The sequence below is a fragment of the Panthera leo genome, chromosome E1, assembly GCF_018350215.1.
Source record: "Panthera leo isolate Ple1 chromosome E1, P.leo_Ple1_pat1.1, whole genome shotgun sequence".
Lineage (NCBI taxonomy): Eukaryota > Metazoa > Chordata > Mammalia > Carnivora > Felidae > Panthera > Panthera leo.
The window spans coordinates 56,778,363-56,799,269 of record NC_056692.1 but is presented as its reverse complement, the minus strand read 5'-3'; the positions used below and the strand labels follow the sequence as shown (position 1 = coordinate 56,799,269).

The window sequence follows — 20,907 nt, the reverse complement described above, 5'->3', positions numbered from 1 at the left end:
TTACAGAATTTGATATGCAAATAAGGAACTTAGGAAGAAAAAGGGGTTAAGACATTAGTAATAGAAGGGAAACCGAAAGAACCCTTAGGGCAGGGGAGAAGTGCGGGGCACTGACAGTCGGGGCTCGGTCCAGACCCGTGTGCCCGCGGCCCCTCCCGGGAGAAGCAGGTGCCGTGGCCGTGAGCCGGCCCTACGAACGTGCTCCGAACTCTCGGAGGCACTCAACTCCCTGGGGACAGGACAGGGACACTTCCGAGTCAACTGAAAAGGAACACATCTTCAGACTGGGGGAGGGGGTGGCTGCAACTCAAAGAGTTCTACAAACATCCCTGGGCTGAGGTGGGCTGTGGAGGGAAGTGTTTTCCTGGCAGCTGGCAGCAAAATCGCCACCTGAGACACAGAGAGAGAAAGAGAAGGAAGGGACCACCTTCAGGTCCTGGGAATCAGGAAGGAGGAAGCGCTGATCGGAAGCAGCGCGGGTGTAAGCAACCCTCCTGTGCTTTCTGGAAACAAGGCTCTAGGTGCCAATGACGAGCGTATCTTCTCAAAGGAAGCCGGTGGCTGCGCCCCGGGGAGGCCGGCAGTCCCGGAGGGGCCCAGGGCTCAGCGTGCAGGCCACCCCGGAGCGGCACTGACCGGGCGTCCCTCCCGTCTCGGTGCTCGCAAGGGAGCACAGCGCCCTCCACACGCTCCTCCGCTGCGTGGCCACCCCACCTGGGCCCTCAGAGCAGACCGCGAGCACCGCGGCCCGGGACGCACGTGCCCCTCACGCACACCCAGAGCGGCCGCGTGGGTTTTGGCACGGATCTTTAAAGACACAGCCTCTTCCGACACCACCCGACACGTCACGTCCTTATCACAAACGCGAACCCGATGCAACCTGCGGTCAGATCTGCAAATGACCCGCGTTTCCCGTAAAAAGCTGAAAAAACCACGGGCCACCACGAGATGGACCGTGCTCTGTCGCCGGGGTCAGAAAGAAAACGTAAAAGGCAAAGCAAGCCCACGTTCTGATTTGCTTCTAGAAGAATCCCTTGTAACTTGGACTCACTTTCTACTTGCCCGTTTCTCCCCAGCATCGCACTGCTGCCCCCGCCCCCCGCACCCCTCCCCGCCCTGCTCAATGCCACCCACTCGTGCTCGGTCTCACACGCACGCGCCCCCCCCCCCCCCCCCCAGACACTGACTCACAGACACCCCTGCACGCGTTGACACGCGTCATGCACGTGCGCCCCACTGCTGCCACAGGCACCCCCACGGTCACACCCGCTCGCACCACTGCCACCCCCCACCCGCATGCCCGCCCCCGCAAACACACCCCCAAAGTCCGCACTTTTCTTCTACAAAGCAGCGGGGCTCCCGCAGGCCGCGCGCTCTCCCGGAGCGGCCACACGGCGAGAACACGGTTGGCTGAAGTGGACACCGGACGATCTCAACGTGGCAAAAGCGACTGGGCCTTCAAAATACCCCTCCAGTGACGAGAAGGACCACAGGGGCCCCGATGCTATTAGGCTCTGAGGAGGCACCGGGATTAACGCTGGAGGGAGTTCTGAACCAGCGTCCGCAGGGAGAGAGGACGACACGCCACGGGAAGAGGGCAAGAATCCCTTCCCTGCGGGTTCGCTTCCAGAAAAATCCTGCTCTGAAAGTATCAAAAAGGTGTGAAAAGGAGGCAAGAGGAAGTGTTTAATGACGGCGGTGGTTTCCGGGCGTCGCCGGGAGTCCCCGAGGGTCCCCTGACCGTGGACGCACCTGCCCGCGGGAGCAGAGCTCGGCGCTCCCACCGGCCACCCCCAAGGCCTCCCGGGGTAGCAGGTCTGCCCCCGGGAACGAGGTGGGGGGGGGAGGCGGCCACTCAACCTGCGGGCCGGGTCGGCTGTGCACGCGGGGTGGGGACCAGCTGGCAGCTTCCGCTCCGGGTAGGGGGGTGGCTCGTCTCTGAAGGACGGTGTGGGGACCCACCCGCTAACGGACAGCGTGTGGAGGTTGTCGGAAACGTTTTTTGCATCAGCTTCGGAGGCAAAGTCAACGTCTTAACTGTACACGAGCTACTTGCCTTTCGAGGGAGCCCTTGTGCTCTGGTTTGCTTTTGTGCCCACTGTGTACAAAATCTATGGCTATCGAGTTGGAGTTAAAACTACCTGCCGACAGGGTCTGGGGCGGAGGACTACGTCTGCCGTCTGCAGAGCTATCCGCGGCCTACAAGGTGACGAGTCGGCACAACGCGGCCGCCGGCAGGGGGCGGAGCGCGGCGGGCCGTCCGAGGAGGCGCGCTGTCCCCTCCGCGCACCGGGCACGGGCGTCGCGGCACTACCTGGAAACCATGGAGCCGCAGTGAGACTGGCTGGAGGACGTGGTGGCGGCGCTCAGCTGCGAGAACCCGCTGTGGCTGGACTCCAGGCTGGTCATGGAGCCCCTGCGAGCGGCACAGGGAGGGACGAGGCATCAGGACCCCGCGGCGGGCCGCCCCGCCCCCGCTCTCGGCCGCCCCGCCCCCACCGCCCCCGCACACGGAGGACGTCGCGCGCCGGCCGCCACGAACGGCCCCCCGAGGCCACGGCCACCCGTACGCGAGACCCGGCGGCCGGCGGCCCCGGTGGGAGGGGAGCCCGTACCGGAAGTCCTCGGACCCGATCACCTCGGTGTAGTACATCACTTTGCACTTGTGGGACGACACCTGCAGCGAGGCCAGCACGTCGTCCACCCGGGGCAGGTTGGTGGCGGCACACGCCGGCATGCTGTGGAACTTCCACTGCAGGATGTAGAAGCCCGGCCACCGCGTCACGTGCGAGCCCTGGAACAAGTCGGGCGGTGCCGGCTGAGAGCTCACTTCGGAGCCCCTCCCCCAAGCCCACCCCCCAGCAGACGCCACCCGGAGGCTGGCCCCGGTCATCGTGCTCGCAGTGACCGCCGGCCATCTCGGTGGGTGGCCCGCCTGCCGGCCCCGCGGCTGAGGGCCCCGCTGGGCGCCGAGGAGGACCTGTGGCCTCATGGGGAGGACGGCCGCAACAGGGGCAGGCGCCTGGGGGGCTGGGTGAGCTCGGGCCACCCTTCGCTCAGCCCTAAGGGGCTCAGAAAAGGTCATCTGACCAGGCGATGCTCTTCCGGACCTGCTTGCAATCATCTACCTAGAGCATTCTGGTTAAAAGGATGTCAACCTAGGGGCTCCTGGAGGGCTCAGTTAAGCGTCTGACTCAGCTCAGGTCATGATCAGCTTAAGATCAGCTCAGGTCATGATCTCACGGCTTGTGAGTTCGAGCCCCGCGTCGGGCTCTGTGCTGACGGCTTGGAGCCTGGAGCCCGCTTCCGAGTCTGTGTCTCCCTCTCTCTCTGCCCCTCCCCCGCTCGTGCTCGGTCTTTCTCTCTCTCTCAAGAATAAACACGAAGAAAAACCTTATAAACCATCTAAAGTAGGACTCAACGTCAACGTGGGAAAATGACCGGAGCCTCACCTTCAACTGTCCGTTACTTTTAAAACGGAGTAAAAGCCTCTCTTTTACTCTACTTCTCAGACCAAACACTGACAGGCTTATCCCTGAAAACTGTAAAGGCAGCAAAATTACACATCTATTATGCAGGCCAGAAGCGCCCAAGGACCACTGTTCTTAGTACAAGCACTGAAAATAGCCGGCCACGACTTAACAAATGAACCGACAGAGCATTTTTAAACGAACTAGAATGCTCAGTAACGACAGCGGACAGCTCCCGAAGCACGTGCCTCTCCCCCTGCTGATTTAGGGCACTTTTCCTCTCGGCGGAAGCCTGCCTCCAGCTGTCCAAGTGCACAGAATGCCTCTCCCTTCCCTCCACGTCACTTTCATGAAAAGAACTTCTAAAAAAACCTCATGCACTTTAGATCCAAGTCATGGATTCAGTCCAGAACCGTCACTCAGGTCTGAGTTTTCTTCGGGGTCTCACCTGGCTTCCTGAGAGTCGTCCTGACCGGAACGGAAGCCGGACACAGCTACGGGCTCGCCCGCGGACACACCGCGCCAGCCACGCGGGGCATCGGTGAAGCCCGAGAGCCCTCCTTTGCGAGACGAAATACGCAAGCCGCAGGGAATGCCGGACGGGCCTACCTGCACGCTCTCCCCTTCTTTGCAGATCAGAGGGGACTCGACCATGCTGTAGTCACGGCCCGGCTGCCAGACTCGGTCTATCAGCTGCACGTTGTTCCCTCCCGGGGAAGTGATGCTGTGCGCCCCCAGGGAGTCCTTTTTGGGAGGCTGGGGCGACCTCTTGGAGTGGTAGATGTTGAAGACGATGTCCCCTTTGCACACGTCAAAATCCCAAGTGATCACCGAAGAGGCATCCACAATCTGAATGAGGATCTGGAAGAAGAGGTTGCATGAGGCGACCAAGGGAAGCACGAGGCCGCCCCCCTCCGCCCCCGCCCTGTGCTGCCACTGCCACTGTGGTGGCTTCGTCTCCGGAGGGGCTTTCTGGCCCAGCGGTGTGTGTGGGGGTCGTGGGAGGAAGGGAGACGTGTCACGTCGGCCGTCTCTTCACCCACATCCGCCTTCCGGCCACCCAGCCTTCCGGCTCTCCCTTCTTTCGACCAGTGGCCCCCGCTCCGGGTCAAGCTCTGTGCTCTTCCTTGGCTGCCCCCACGGCCCAAGACTTCCCACTGCACGGGCCTCCGCGCTCGAAACGCCGGGCCCTGGCTGCCAAAATGCCTTAGCCACACAGAACAGAAGGAACTCAACACGGTACAGAAGCGGTTCCGCGGGTCGCTCTAGGCTGGCCAGCACAAGGAAGGTGCCGGAGAAGGCACAAGCGGAACAGAGGGCACGTGGAGGAACAGAAAAGGAAACGTTCCGGGCAAGCGGAGGGAACAGAGGCTCGCAAGGCACGGTGGCAGCCAGCGCGGGCGGGGGAGCAAAGAGCCACGTGGCATGGGGCAGGGGAGGCGCCCCGGGGACCGAGCGCCAACCTAAAACCCGAACTTCCTAACGGCGCGCCCGTATCAAGTTTCCCAGTAGGGGATGATCAAAGTTACACAGTTCAGAACATGACTACGGGAGGGACGTGAGAATTGAAGCCAGCTGTCCGAGGCTCTGCGTTCGCTCGGAAACCTCAGCCGGGGCCGGGGCCCCCTCTTCCCGGGAAGAGCCTTCTGCTCGTCGTCAGGCAGACTCTTTCCTCCTCACCACAGAAATACCACTCCGGAATTTCGCGAAAGGGCAGATTCCGGGAGCACCAGAGCCCTTTGTGGGAACCGCGCTTCCCTTCCTGCAGCGAGGCTGCTCCCCAGGGGCACAGCTCTCCCGAGAGGCACCCCGTCTGCCCACGGGCCCCCTCCTTCCTGCGCTCATGAGGGGGACACTGAATTCAGCCTTCGTTTCGGGGGCGTCACCATCCCCGATTTGTGTTTTACTCCAGCCCCAAAGCAAGTTCTGGTGCCGTGACACAGAAGGCGTTCCCACTTCCACAGATACCCCGTGACTCTCAAGACGCGGTCACGCGCCACCGAATTCTGTGCCACAGACAAGACGGGGTCACCGGAGAAACGAGAACTCCGCCTCCTCGAGCCTGGTCTCCGTGCAGGAGATCAATATAAACAATCCTGAAGGCAAAGCCCTGAGAATTCGAGATCTCCCTACAGAATCTAGGAATGAGGCACACCTAATGTGCCTCCGCTTGTGTGAGCACAGTGACGGTCCCTGCCCGCCCCGCAAGTGACAGGCCGGCCATTCCGGGACACACACCAGCAAGGACAGATGGTGGGTGGCGGTAAGGGGTCAGCTCCCGGCCACCGGCTGCGGCCTGAGCCCGCAGCCCCTCCTCGCTGACCCCTCGCTGGGAGCCCAGGGCCGCCGCCGTCCTCGGCATCAACCCTCGAGGCGGAAAGCTGCCCGGAGCTCAGGAGGGGGGCTCGGCTGGGAGCCCTCACAGCTCAGGCCGCCCACAATGTCATCAGAGGACACACGGCGTATACAAAACACAGGCGCACTCTTGCTTCCGCACCAGAGGGGACAGCAAGAAGGGAAGAGAAATGTGCTTTTCTCCTCACTCTGCTTGACTTACAAAAACGGGCAAATTCCTTAAAATCTAAACCACCAAGGCCCGGTCAGGAAAAAAGAGAAATGAAACCGGCCCTATGTAATCGCTAAACTAACCAAACCGAGGAGTCAAACATCTTCCACAGGAAAGACTTTCCACGTGCCCCCCCCCCCATCCCTGCGCTAAGAGGTTATCCAGTAAAACAGAGGTGAGGAGGCCTGATCTCCTTCCGAGCACAGATGCCTTGAGAGACGCCTGCCCTTCAGTGTAGACATGTGCCTCAACTACAGATTTAAAAAAACAAACAAGCAACAAAAATTGACAACAATCTAAAGACAACAACCAGAGAAAGCATCTGATTTTCCTGAACTAAATCCTATTCGGAAGGCCGCCTGAAGAATTTCCCCCTGGGGAGAAGGGGCCCCACCGCCCTGGGCCGTCACCGCGGAGGGTGCACCTCGTGCGGGGCTCCCTTGAAGACGCTGGCAGACTGGTAGATGGTCTCGGTGCACAGCTTGAGATCTTCGTTCTCCAGCTCCTCCGCGGTCCTGTACAGAGATTTGGGGACCAGTCCGCCCTCGGGCACTTCACACTGGAAACAGAAACGCGGCAATAAAAGTTGTGCCCGCACACGGGGACCCCCTGAACACCAAACACTCCGGCGAGGGCCACGTCCCAGCATGCTCGACTCCTCCGGGCCGCCCGGGAAACGGAAAACGCTGGCGAGGTCGAAAAACGTTCTGTACGACTTGGCAAAAGGATTTTTAAGAACCTCTTAAATACACGTGTCATACTTTAAACGAGAGCAAGTTGAAGCTGATTTAGCACAGAATTCACACGAGTATTTACGAGGTACTGGACTCAAATTACGAAAGCTGGTTTATGTAAGAATCGCAAGCATTCACACGGCACCGTGAAGAGGAAACGTCACGTTCAGAAAAGCTGGATTCTCGGCAACTACAGGCATTTCTTTATTACACGCAATTGCCGTCAATACATACGTAACCAGCGATGAGAGCTTTGTGTCTGACCCGGGTCAGAGGATCCGTCCACAATGCCAGACAAAAAAATAACAAAGGAGAGCTTCTTCTGAAGCCGCTGCAAACAGGCTAAGTTGAACTAGAATCTGTGTATTTCATAAACTTCCTAGTCGACCTTGACAGAGTGACCCAGCACTCAAGTTCACAGCATCTTAGCAGCTCTCGCACCATCGGCCCCGGGAGGCGAGGACACAGGGAACCCACACGACGGTGTCCGGCCGGCAGTGCGGCCAGCCTGGAGACCTATCCCGGCATGACGTCCTGTTAGGGGACATCGGAGCGCCGAGTGCGAGAAGCACAGTGTGCAGGGACACATGACAGCCGGGAGAGCCTCAGGCGCCGGAGCCCGGACGCGTGGACAGAAGAGGACTCTCAGCCCGGTAATCGCATCACGGTGGTCGGTGCCTGACAAACGTGGTCCGATCCGCCGTGAGCCAGGCCTCCCTCCAGCTCACAACGGAAGGACCGGCCGCTCGGGACCGTTCTCATGTAACGCGAGCCGTCTGTAGGATGCTACATGCCTGACCTCCCGATTCAACGTCACGGCGCCTGGAGAGGAGGGCCCTGTAGTTCGTTTGCCCCTCGCACCGCGACGCTGCCTGCAATTCCCGAGCGCAGGACCCACGACCTGAAAGCTGGATCCGAATGCTGTTCAACCTCCTCCACCCATCCCGAAAGATTCTCCCGAAAGCCCAGTTCGTTAGCTCATAAACACACACGTCAGATCCAGTGTGTACGTATCCGAAGCGGGTAACTTTATTTACCGTGAGGATGACAGAGATCCTTCCCCTAACGAGAGCCTGACCCCCCTCTGGCTTCGGCTGTCACTTCGGGAAGCCACCTGCGCCTCCGCAGGTCTCTTTCACCCTTGTGTCATGCCCTCGGGCTGTAAGGTCCTCAAGGACCCCTCATCACAGTTCAGGGCACACAAGTGGAGGTGTCTGCCCGAGAAGCTAGCAACTCAATGTATTAAAACCCCGATTACAGAAAAGAAGTGGTTGTCTTAACGTATCCCCTTTGAAATGTTATCCTGATTTACGGTCGGGGGGAAATCTTGGGAGAATCATCTGGACTTAAGTGTTTTTAAAAAACGCACAGCTTCCCCCCGACAGGTAAAAGAAATCTGATCCACACGAAGCTGAGTGAATAAAGCAAGCCGTAATTATATTAGAGTCTAAAACAAATTCTCATTAGTATTTAACGACGAAGAAATGGGCATGTTATCGACCATCACTTACATGGTTCTATTTAGTTTAACTCTGGGTCAGAGAAATGTCAGCCAAAAGAAAGACAATACTCCCAACTAAAGGTTCTGAAAATCATCTGTACCAACCAACGCCCACCCTCCCTATCCCTGTAAAGCGGCCAAACGTGTAACTACTTGCCTAAATACATACCATGCACTCCCCACTCAGGAAATCTGGAATAATCTCTTTATCGATGTAATCCAGCAGGCCGCCAGGACCCTGGTAGTCATTTCCTGCGTAAATCAGGAATTTCCTTCTGGTGTTGTCATCGATGAATGGACTAACCTGTAGGTAATGAGAGAAGATCATGCGGTCATCTTTGCTTGGCCGTCCGATTTCCAAAGATTAAAATGACAACGAGACAGTATGAGTGGGGGGGGGGGGGGGGGTGGAGAGGGGGCCGGGGAAGGGAGTCTGATACATGGAAAGTCTGTCCGCGTGACAGAAGGACGTTCGGGAATTCTTTCTTCCCTTCACTGGTTTGAGAAACTGCGTATCTTTCCACGTTTATTTTGTTATTTCCTAGCCAGCTAAGGCTAAGGGTCAGGGACACACGCATGCGGACGCACGCACGTCCGCCTTCCAAGTGGCTCGTCGTTCGTGCAAAGCGGCGTCCAGACCTACCAGCGTCCAGAGGACGGGAAACACCCTGGGGGCGCGAAGAATGAGGAGGCGGCCGAGCGTCTCGGGGTAGTTGGCCTCGACCACCTCTATGATGCGCAGCAAGGCCTTGACGCCGGGTCTCCACAGGTGGCGCATGTTCAGACCCTCCAGGTCCACCAGGCAGGTCCACGAACTGTAAGGGCGTGCAGACGTGTGTCACTCGCCAGACGGCACACTCGCCAACCGCGTCCCAAGCGACTGCTACTGTTTTCTCGTTTCGATACTGGGCAACAGCCCTTTACACACATCAACACAAGTCCACCAGCCTTGAAAAACCAAAGTGTCGCGCACCGTGTTTCTATCTACTCGAGGCAAGCACGCGGGATCGGTGGGGTGGGACCGATCCCCGAGACGGCAAAGCATCAGCGGCTCATCGACCATCGCAACCTCACCCGGGCACGCACGTGACCCAGCACAACGAGGTGACGTGCCGTGCTTGACCCGCTGCGCGGCCTCTGCCGACCCAACGGGGCACGGGCCTGGCTTTCTAATGCGCGCTGTGGCAAACCACGAGCAGCTCTTCTTCCGCAAGGATCGGAGTCCAGCGCGGCCTCAGGAGCCGAGACTACGGCAGGGAACGCAAAACCCTCGCAACTCCTTCCTGTCATGGCGGAACTTCCGTTCCAGTTAACCTGCCGTCCCCTTCTGGTGTGAGCCTCTGAACCGCTGCACATTCTCAGAATGGTTTACCAGAACTACAAGTATGGTTTAGAAATGCAGAATAAGTTTTTGCACCCCCGGGGGCTCCCCCCACAAGGACCATGCAGACTAACCAGACAGGCCGACCCACTCAGAGCGAGGTGACAGCAATGCCTCGGGGTTAAAAATGCCAAAACCCAGCACCTGTCCCTCCCAACTAACCGTATTACACGGTTATCCTTCTTCCGCCTTTGAGTACGCTGTAGAAAACAGGCTACTATTTAGATTGGGTTCTAAAACCCTAAAAGCGTGACAATCAAACCAGCCTTGGGTCCTAAAAGTCAACTAGAAATATTTAACTCGTATTCTCAATAAGCTGGAAGGGAAAACAACATCAACGTCTACCTGATAGGTCGACCAAAGACTTTTGTATTTTCCTCACACCGTCTCAGCCCTTCTTCGTTTATGGAGAGAACCTAAGTGAAAAAGGGCCATAAAAAACCCACAATTAGTCTAAGCAACACCACCGTGTCAAGCTAGGAACCAAAGGGACAATAACAAAGCCCGTTTTAGGCAAGTAAGTCAACCGAAAGAGTCATCGGTTTAGATTTTACGACACGTTCATACACACACACAACCTGTGGCTGACAAAGAATCTCTCTCTCTCTCTCCACAGGGGGTGAGCACTGTCCTTTGGGCGAAGGTGACAGCTACGTCCCGTGAGATGGGAGCTAGGTGTCACCGGATGGGCGGGGAGGGCGTGCCCCGCTGACCTGTCTCTGGAATCAGCGCCTCTGGGGTATGGGGGGGGCGGGGGGGGGAGGGTAGCTGCGAGCAGGGGAATGTTCAGCCACACGCAAATCCACGAGGAAGGGCAGTGTTAGAGCGGACTGGAAGCACGGCTGAGGGGACTCTCTGATCTGGATTCACTTCCCCTGGAGACACAGTCTATCCGCATCTTTATGTGCACGAGTGCGTATATGCGGCCACGCGCGTGTGCACGTGTAAACGCTCACACGGTGGCGGGGCCGACAGAATATACGACGAGATGCCAACGACAGATATTCGAAGACAATGGGATCACGGAGGTGTCTTTTAAAGTTTTCGTTTGTTTTTTGGTTTAAGGACAACACTCTTCTCCTAACTGCCCGCACTGTGGAGGCTGAAGGGGCAGGGGGGAGCCCGGGGTCCAGGGGCGGGAAGGAAGCATTTCTAATCGCTCAGATGGGAGACGCTAACCGCCCTCCCACCCCCTGGTGAGGCCGTGCTGGGGAAAGAATACCATGAAGAGGTCTGACCTGAGTGAGACACATCTCAAAAGGAGGAGGGGGGAGGGAGCGATTCGATGGAAAAAGAGGGCTCCAAATCGGCCCCAAGAAGCCATCCTGAGTGGCCATGGTGATTTTTCGTTCACGCTTTCCTGTGAAAAATATCTCTAGAGCTCCTGGGCCCTCTTCTGAAATTCTAAAAACGTACTGAGAGAGTTCCTCTCCTGATTGCAAACGCACTCCACGCTCGCTCTAAGGGGACAGTTGTGACGGTCGGAAGGGGGCGGTGGCCTCCCCGGGAAGCACTTACGTATCGCAGCAAAGCCTCCTCGCCGAGCGCTCGCACCAAACCCTTGGTGTCCATCTGCCCCAGCCTGAGCACGTAGAGCGGCCGGCCGTCTGCGGAGGGGAAGGAAACGCATGATCGGCACCGTTCCCGGCGAGCAGCTGACCGGAGCCCTAACGAGGAGCGCGCTTCCCCGCTCAGAGGCCGCGGCCGGCTGCGTGGGCACAGCAGAGCCCCCCCCAGCAGCCGCCCCTCTGCCCGGGACCCGGGGCACCCAGCGGAGCTCAGCCTCCGTCCGGCCCTCCTCTAACCGCCGGTGCCGACCGGGGCTCAGACTCCTCGAGAACAACCAGGGGGTTGAACAGAGCCCACTTTCAACGGCGGGGGGGACCTCAGAGTACCCACGCTTCTTCCGTGAGCAGGGAGTATTTTAAATCTTTGATTTTTTTTAGGGGAGAAAACGTGTTCATTTCATGGGTTACCAAAAAGTTAACGTCTAGATTTCCTAGAAGTGCGCTTACCCTTGATTCCCACCTAGAGGATCAAGATAATTGAGGACTTTCAGGAACTCTTTACTTTCATACCAACCAGCACAGGGCGGCTCTACGTGTTTACAGCCTGGAGGCCTAACATGGAGCCTGAGAGGAACCTCATTCGCTTTACAGATGCGCTGTCATCACACGACAGCTACGCGGACGGCGTAAAGACCTCAGTGGCCACAGTGGGTCCCGGAATCAACAGATTCTCTAGATTCTAGACCCCTGACACTTGTTGTCTCAGGGGAGCAGGGGAAAGGATAGGGAAGGAATCTGCTCCTGACAAGCACCTGAGACCCGTCTTGTGTCGTCCACGGGGGGCCAGCCCGCTCCTCTGACAGACGGGGCCCAACTTTTCCTTGTGTTTATCACCCGGTGAACTTCATTCACCTCCCACTGGCTCTAGACCTGTTCTACGTTTTTATTTTTTTTTTAATTTTTTTTTTTTAATGTTTTATTTATTTTTGAGGCAGGGAGAGACAAAGCATGAACAGGGGAGGGTCAGAGAGAGGGAGACACAGAATCCAAAACAGGCTCCAGGCTCTGAGCTGTCAGCACAGAGCCCGATGCGGGGTTCGAACTCACGGACCGAGAGATCATGACCTGAGCCGAAGCTGGACCCTTAACTGACTGAGCCACCCAGGCACCCCATAGACCTGTTCTACTTAAAACAAACTCTCTAGACTCTGGCTCTAGATCTGTTCTACTTAAAACAAAAAGGTCTTTGCGCTCCCAAATCCTGTTGAAGGGAAGGTTTATAAAAAGTGTCTCCCAACGTTTATAAAACACATTCATGTTTTACTACGACGCTTCAGTCTTCGAAGGGTCGGGAAACAGAATAAAGAGATGTTTCCAGTAAAAACTAATAAAGCTACAATTAATATGGAAAAGCACAAAAGATGACGTCTGGAAAACAGACACATCAGACCTATTCCGCTTGGGAAGGGCCTGCTTTGAGGGGGAGGGCGCGCCAGGGCCGCCCCGTGCCCTGTCCACGTCTGCGATCCCGTCCTGTCCGCTGCCCAGCTCCGAACCAGGATGCAGCGGGCACGCCTCTGGCAATGCCGGCCTTCCCGCGACGCGAAGGAACTTGGCGGCCAAGGAAGGGGGCGAGAGCGGAGGGAAGGAAGGGACAGCCCGTGCCTGCGCTCCACAGGGACGCAGGGCGGGGGGAGCTCCCAAGCAGGTGGGGGGGGTGTGGGGCTGGCCGCGATGAACGGGCGCCCCTCTGCCCAGGCGGAGAGAGGCGGGGAGACCACCCACAGGCCCTCTGGACTCGGCGCGAGGCGGCCTCTAAGCGCGCCCGGGATGCCCAGCACACCTTTGTCGTGATGGTGCCAGCCTCCGGCGTAGTAGTCCTGGAGGACCTGGGGGGGGCTCCAGGTATCGAGGATGTAGTCCACCTGGTGCTGCTTCCGCCAAGTCAAAGACTGACACATGATCTCCCTGGCTTTGTCGATGTTGAAGTCCCGGGCACGTAAGAACCGAAGAATGTGCTCGTCCTTTGGAATCTGTGAAGAGAATAAGAGGTTCCTAAGCAACGGTAAAAGCTGCTAAGGGAAGAAAACCAAGTGACTGAAGGGGAATGAAACTCTAAAACTCACTTCTCGTCCAGAGCGAGCTGCATTATTGCGCTATTTAAAATCAGCCGCTACTTGTCGCTCAAAAAGAAACATTCAAAAAACAATTTTTTTTTTAAATCGGCTGTTACTAAAAAACCCCCCTCAAGGCTTTAGAAAATCACTACCGCTAATCTGAGTAATCTTTCCAGAATTCTATTTTAGTGTCAGCAAAGCAGAGCGGAGGCAGAAATAATCTGTTAAACGTCAAATGCTCCGGCCTGCCGGACCGATCCGTGATTGTGATCTGCGTGCACTTCTGCACATGTGTATCGCACCCGAGCCAAAGTCAGAACGCAAAAGTGTTGCTGGTTTTGGTGGCGGTGTCGCTAACACACAGGGACCTTCTCTGGAGAGTCTGCTACCGGACGAGTCGGCTCCTCTGAGGGAAGGACCAGGCCAAGACCGTGTCCGAGTCTTATCTGGCCCGGCCGTCATCCTCCACGGCCACACGCTCGCCGGTGCACACCGCCGGTCCACGGCGGGTGGGAGGGCAGGGAAGGGGGAGCCTTCCGACTCCCCCACTGCTGGGAGAGTAACTCCAGGCACGGAGATGGCATCGCTGTGACTCAGGAAGGACCAGCATCCCACGGACGTGGTAAAGAACGAGGGTTCTGGGACCGGAGGGCCTGGCTTCAAACCCTCACGCCAGCACTCCCTCGGGGGAAGACCTCGGGCAAGTTACTTCACTGCCCTGTGCCTCAGTTTCCTCGTATGTACAACAGGGGTGGAAGACACGTCACCGTCTCAGAGGGACGTTGGGAAGATCTCGTAAAGGTCGTGAGAGTGTCTAGCCCGTGGCAAGCTCACGACAAACGACAGCCATCATTACAGCGGCTGTGCTCCCGGTAAGTGCTACCAACAGTCGTCAGACACGGAGGTGCTGGTAACCAAGGCCGGCAGAAACCAGCGCGTGGGTGGGCTCCATGCAATGCCCAGCTTCCCTTTACTAAGCGATGCCAGTAACTAGCGGGACATAGCAACGTCCCTGTGTTCACTTCTAGTCCCGTTAGCATGAGGCGGGTTAGAAAAACCCAACTCCTTGGGGCGCCTGGGTGGCTCAGTCGGTTAAGTGTCCGACTTCAGCTCAGGTCACGATCTCGCGGTCTGTGAGTTCGAGCCCCGCGTCGGGCTCTGGGCTGATGGCTCAGAGCCTGGAACCTGCTTCTGATTCTGTGTCTCCCTCTCTCTCTGCCCCTCCCCTGTTCATGCTCTGTCTCTCTCTGTCTCAAAAATAAATAAACATTAAAAAAAAATTAAAAAAAAAAAAAAAAAAGAAAAACCCGACTCCTTATAAGGCTAAATTTTACCAAAACCTCAAAATCGAAACTCAAACACTTCTAGTCTTAGAACAATCCGTGAATTCCTTCCAAAGCTTCTGAAAATTAAAATGTCAGAATACTGGAACGTGATATCGCTTTATAACGTGACATGTAATTTTTGAACACCTTTTATTCTTTTTATTGCCAAATTTTTTTTAATGTTATTATTTATTTTTCAGAGACAGAGAGAGAGAGAGAGAGACAGAGCATGAGAGGGGGAGGGACAGAGACAGAGAGAGACACAGAATCCGAAACGGGCTCTAGGCTCTGAGCTGTCAACACAGAGCCCGACGCGGGGCTTGAACCCATGAACCACGACATCACGACCTGAGCCGAAGTCGGACGCTTAACCAACTGAGCCACCCAGGCACCCCTAAAGGTTTTATTCTTAAGTGATCTCTACACCTAACGTGGGGCTCAAACCCACAACCCTGAGATCATGAGCCACACACCCCACTGACGGAGCCAGCCAGGTGTCCCGACGTGTAGCTGTTTTTAAGTGAGACCCTTCTCTGGTAAACCTAGAAAAATAAACTAATTCTAAATAGAAAGGCATCACAATTTGCCGTCAAGGACTCGGATGCCACACAGAGAAACACAGATCCTGGGACTCTGGGACTGGGAGGGGCTTCCCCAGCTTCGGTAATCGGGAACATTTACTCCGAGGAACCATGAACAGGACCCGGGCCCACAGTTCCACGGACAGCACCACCACACACGGCGGGGGGGCCGGTTCTCACTTTGCCCTTGTGGGTTTCCTGGAGCCACTGGCGAAGCCGGATCAGGCAACTCTCCTGCAGCGGGGTCAAGTCCCCCAGGTATCTCTTGATGTAGTCTGCGTCTAGTTTGTCTGGAACAGAAATTACACGACAGCGTTTACAACAAAGAACGCTGGAACGTGAAGGCGTCCAAAGTCGTCCCGCTCAGTAAAGTGCGGTCCTCCGGCCACAGAACTGAAGGATGCCACAGGGACAGCAGGGTCAAGCCGGCCCCCCCTTAGAGACCCTCAGTGATCGTCTGTAAGACTAAATCCCTGGCCAGGCCGCAGCTCAACCTACTGACTCAATTACCTTTAGGGCCTAGCACACGGGAAGCATAGAGTATCTGGCGACGCTACGATTGCCGTAAAAGGCTTAGTTGCTCCCTTTCGTTTGCTAAGTACGCCTTCAATTAAAATAACCGAAAAACATCTCCCGGTTTCAATAAAAGAACAACTTGATAGAACTCTTCCTGCCCATTAAAAAAAAAAAAAAAAATGAAACTTTTCTTCGTTCTAAGAGAAAACTACAATGGGTTACCTAAGCCAGAGGAAAAGGGAGAGCGACAAAATGATACCTAAAGGTCCTAAGGAGACAGGAACGGGCCGAGGAACCGGAGGGAAAGGACCCCATACGACCCCCGGTCCTGCTCGTGGGACACCGCATCTTTCCTACCTTCAGGGGTCCCCGCCGCCGGCTCGGGCGGCCCGCCGGGGCTGCTGAGGGCCTCGCCGCCCAGCCCCTCCGCCTGGGCAGCATCCGAGACGACAGCAGCCGAGGACGCCGCCTGTTTCTTGCAGGACGAGGACGTCTCTGAAGAGGAAGCTATGGGAGGCGGAGTCCAACGGGGCACGAACGTGATGCCTTCTTCTTCCAGCTGACGAAGATAGTATTCAATGATTTCTTTCCCCTTGAAAATAAAACCGATTTGACGGTTAGTATATGATCCACATTCAAATTATTCGCCCCTCCCCCAGATTTTTAAGACACTAACAAAAACCGAATAGCCACAGAAGAAATCTATAAAAGCCAAAGCCAAATGCCTCTGTGTCTGGGTTTTTCATAATTATTTTACTTCCTCTTCTCCAAAGGTCCAGGAAGTAATTTCTAAAGAGACAGGGTTTTTTAAATGACTGATTAAAAGCACCCATGTATCACCCTTGTACTCAATCTGTGCTTTGTGTCTCGACCCAAGTTCTCTCCAACACCCTGAAAATAAAGCCAGCCTTCACATAACATTCATGATCTCACACGGACACTCTCAAAACCAAAATCCCACAGCAGCGCTGAGCAACAGCACGAGAACGAGACGGAAAGTTTTCCACGCAAGGTGAACCTAAGAACCCGAGGCCTGGGGACCCCCGGGGATCCCCGACAAGCGCTCCCCCTGCCCACAGACAGGTCCGCTCCCGCCTCGCCCACCCACCCCAATCTGCCAACGATTCTGGGCAGAGGGCACAGCGGCCAGTGGCTGCACCTTCCTTCTACGTCACTGGCAACAGCAATATCTGAACTCCCACCCAACCCTCCCCCTCCCTAGAACCCAAGACTCGGGGGACAGTCAAATCATTTCCGCGTCGCGAAACGGCCGGGACGCCCGACTGGCCCGTTTCCGGCCTTCTGAAAACACTGCCAGCCTCGAGCACCTCAGAGGCTCCTGCCTCCCCTTTTCCATAAAATCCCAAGCTGGACTCACTTTTTTTATGTTGCTGGTGTATTGTTTCATTGCAATTTTTTCCACTGTACTTTCGAAACCAAAGAAAGATTTAATATCTAAACTTGCAGACTGTTCAAAACAGGTCCAATCTTCGTTTTCAGGGTGAACCTGCAGACAAATGAGAAATCATTCCCATTAACTATGCTGATGAGTGACGGCATCATCTGTCGGCTTCTCCATCAACTAGTAACCAAAACACTTACTCTACCAGTAACGTTACGGTCATGAAAGCAGCAGATGGAAAATTTACACAGGGAGGCTCAAAATCATAAAAAGACCTAAATATTTGTAAAATATTCTAGAAAAAAAAAAAATCGAAAAACGCCTGTTAAAAGGAGAGCTCCGCTTTCATTGGTGGTTCATTCATTCACCGTATTTCCTGAGCAGGGTTCTCCAGTGTAGACAAAACAAAGATCCCTGCCTGATGCAGCTTACGGTCCGGAGGGGGAGACAGCCAATCAGCCATGAACATAAAGAGGTAAGAAATTGAAGACAAGCGCTAAGGGAAAAAGGAAAAGCTGGAGCAGGTGAACGAACTGGGGGGCGGGCAGCAGAATTGAACAGGGCGTTCAGGCTGGCTTCATCCGGAAGGGCAGATGTGAGCACAGACCGAAGGTGAGGGCGGGAGTCCAGCAGAGATCCGGGGGCACAGCGCCCCCCCGGCAGAGGGCGCACTTGGAAGCAGCCTGCGCCATCAGGGAACAGCAGGTGCGTAGGCTTGTGCACAAAGACGGCAGGACAGCAGATGTGTGCGGACGAGAAAATGAGGGGCCCTGTAAGCCCCTGGGAGGCCTCTGGGCTTTTCTATGTGAAACGCAGGAAGGCTGCAGAAAGTATGATACGATCTGACATACTTTATTTATTTATTTAAAGTTTTTAATGTTTATTTATTTTTGAGAGAGAGAGAAAGAGCAGGGGAGGGGCAGAGAGAGAGGGAGACACAGAATCCCAAGCAGGCTCCAGGCTCCGAGCTGTCAGCACAGAGCCCGACGCGGGGCTCGAACCCACGGACCGTGAGATCCGTGACCTGAGCCGAAGTCGGACGCTTCACGGACGGAGCCCCCCAGGCGCCCCTGATCTGACATACTTTAAATGGATCACTTGGGATTCAGCGCTAAGGATACGGTGTAGAAGGGTGAGGAAGAAGCGAGAGACCCTATTAGATTATTCTAATAATCTGGTGGCGAGTCAGTGATGAAGAACAGCAGATCAGCCTGATCCAGAGGTACCCACCACAGGCAAGCCCTGCTTTCCCGAAGTCTGCATTCCGCCCCATCGCCTCTACGAAAGACTGACATTCGTGCCTGTTTTGGCTAACCAAAAGAAATCTAAAGAGGATTTCCTCATTTAGGGAAATGGGTGAACGTGAAAACAGCGTTCACCGTTTGTTTCGCAAAAGCCGTTACGGAGGCAGCTCGTACCCCAAGCGGCGAGGATAGCACCAAGCCCCCCACCCCGTCTCCGGAAGCCTCGAGACTCCAGAGCTTAGAACAGTGTCTGTGGGCCTCTGGGCTTTGTCTCCGTTTATTCTGTGCACCTGCTAGCAAGACGGGTCCTGGGGCACCAGAAGCCCCTAAAGAAGCTCTGTTTTGCATACGGGAAGGCTAGAAAATCTTCCCATATACACTCGTAATTGCTGCTTTGCTTTGCCCGTGTTCGGCAAACGAAAGGCTTCACGGGAACGCTCTACTTTCAAAGAGCGGAGAAAACTGTTCTCTTGGGTCCTTCCCGTGTACTTCTGAAGTGTTAGAGTGGCGCCGGAAAGGAAGGGACATGGGAAGGGACATGGGAAGGTCACAAGGCGACCTTGACTGCTACAACCATGTGACCCATTCTGCAGTAAACCACAGCTGCCACCCGCTGACCCCACGCGTCCGAAGCGAGGGGCGGTACCTGAAGAACACAAGGCGGTGTGCCGTTTAGCGCGACGGCCACGCGGGTCCCAGAAGCACAGGCCGGCCCAAGCCTGCGTCCCCTGCCCTCCCCGCGCCACCCCCACGAGTGCGGTTACTCACAGTGTAGCAGCAATGTTCGTGGATGATGACCCGGTTGGAGAACGTTTCGTTATGGGCCTCGATGTGCAAAGTACGTTCCCGAGAATTCAGTGAGTTTTTTTGGACAAAATAAACATAATCGACGCCTGCAATCTTTAAAAAAAAAAAAAAAAAAAAAAAAAAGGGAGAAAACGGACTTATTACTGACACCGAGTGCAACAGAAGCCGTGAGCGTTAAGTTCGTCTGCAGGGGGACGGCCTAAATGTCCCCGTGGGTACCTTTTTCAGCAGCCTTGGTGCGTCTATGTCCAGCTTGCAGCGCCGTTCTATAATGTGAACGGCCCCGTCTTCGCTCTTGAACTCGTTCACGGTGTCACTGTCCACAAACATCGGGATCAAAGGACACGTAGGGAACCTCCTTTCGTAGGCCTGGGGATACATTGTTTTAAAAAAAGGAATTGAACAGAGATGCGACCCGACAGCCCGTCACTGAGATTCTCCCAGGAATAAAAGCATCTCCCGGGGCGCCTGGGTGGCTCGGTCGGTGAAGCGGCCAACTCTTGATCTCAGCTCAGGTCTCGATCACAGGGTAGGGAGTTCAAGCCCCGCATCGGGCTCCACTCTGGGCGCGAAGCTTGCTTCAAAAAAAAAACAAACACGGCATCTCCTGATACACGTCCACGCGTCACCACAGAGCTGCCTTTGTCTTTACATCATAAGCTTTTGTTAAAAAAGAAAAAGACATTCTGTGTTCATGGACTGGGAGACTCAGGGCAGTAAAGACGTCAATCCTTCCCACGTGGCTACAGAGGTTTAACACAACTCCTATCGAAATCCCAGCAGGGCTCGTCTTTGCCTAAGCTACAGACAAGATTATTTTAAAATTTATATGGAGGGGCGCCCGGGCGGCTCAGCCGGTCGAGCATCCAACTCTTGATCGCGGCTCAGGTCACGATCTCACGGTTCACGAGTTTGAGCCCGGCGTCCGGCTCTGTGCTGACAGTGCGGAGCCTGCTCGAGAGTCTCTCTCTCCCTCTCACCCTGCCCCTCCCCGGCTTGCACTCTCGCTTTCTCTCAAAATAAACAAACTTAAAAAAAATAATAATAAAGTTTATACGGAAAGGCAGGAGAACTAAACCGGCTAAAACAATTCTCAACAAAAAAAGACTAAACTGGGAGGCGTCACTCCAAGAGGTGTGGGATGGGTGCCTACTGCGCAGCCACGGTGACCCAGGCTTGCGCGGCTGGCGGTGGAAGGGACACAGACGTCACAGGGCAGACAGCCGTACACGGACCCACACAAATACGCCCAAGTGATTTTCGACAGAGATGCAGGAGCAATTCAACGGAAGAAGGACGGCCTTTTTGCCCAACAAATCTGACTGGAGGCCTTGCACACCAACAGGAAGGAACAACAACAAAAAAAAAGGACCTCAGCCTGAACCCCACACCGGATGTACAAATTAGCTCAAAACGGACCATGGACTCAAACGTGTTTGTAACCTGCTTGAAATGACAACTGCAGAAACGCAGAACGGATCGGCGGTTGCCAGGGGCAGGGGTGGGGGGGAGGGGGGGGAGTGGGTGCAGCCGTCAAGGCACTCGGAGAATGTTCAGTATCTTCGCTGCATCCACGGCGGTATTCTGGTTGTGACGACGGACCACAGTCTCCCTAAATGTTACGGGGGGCGGGGAGGAACGGGTAAGGAACACAGGGGGACCCCCGGTGTCATTCCTGGTGAATAACAGGGTATTAACACACCGTGAATCTTCAATTATCGCAAACTACGAAACTTAAAGCATGAAAAAAAGCTT

The 20,907-nt window shown here is 55.6% G+C and overlaps 1 protein-coding gene across 4 annotated transcripts in view; it reads right to left on the bottom strand.

Annotated features, from left to right (window-relative positions):
- Positions 1-1,662: 1,662 nt before the first annotated feature.
- Positions 1,663-20,907, bottom strand: part of SEC14L1 (SEC14 like lipid binding 1) — a 51,140-nt gene continuing 31,895 nt past the window's right edge. For all 4 annotated transcript variants that reach the window (XM_042917553.1, XM_042917551.1, XM_042917554.1 and 1 more), the window contains 14 exons: positions 19,372-19,521; positions 19,114-19,245; positions 17,078-17,206; positions 16,057-16,291; positions 15,364-15,473; positions 13,004-13,193; positions 11,171-11,259; positions 9,998-10,068; positions 8,915-9,086; positions 8,441-8,575; positions 6,461-6,595; positions 4,080-4,331; positions 2,616-2,794; positions 1,663-2,416 (listed from right to left, as the gene is read on the bottom strand). In XM_042917553.1, the coding sequence (XP_042773487.1) occupies positions 2,311-2,416; positions 2,616-2,794; positions 4,080-4,331; positions 6,461-6,595; positions 8,441-8,575; positions 8,915-9,086; positions 9,998-10,068; positions 11,171-11,259; positions 13,004-13,193; positions 15,364-15,473; positions 16,057-16,291; positions 17,078-17,206; positions 19,114-19,245; positions 19,372-19,521 (2,085 nt within the window). In that variant the 3' untranslated portion in view covers positions 1,663-2,310. The remainder of the gene's footprint in view (positions 2,417-2,615; positions 2,795-4,079; positions 4,332-6,460; positions 6,596-8,440; positions 8,576-8,914; positions 9,087-9,997; positions 10,069-11,170; positions 11,260-13,003; positions 13,194-15,363; positions 15,474-16,056; positions 16,292-17,077; positions 17,207-19,113; positions 19,246-19,371; positions 19,522-20,907) is intronic.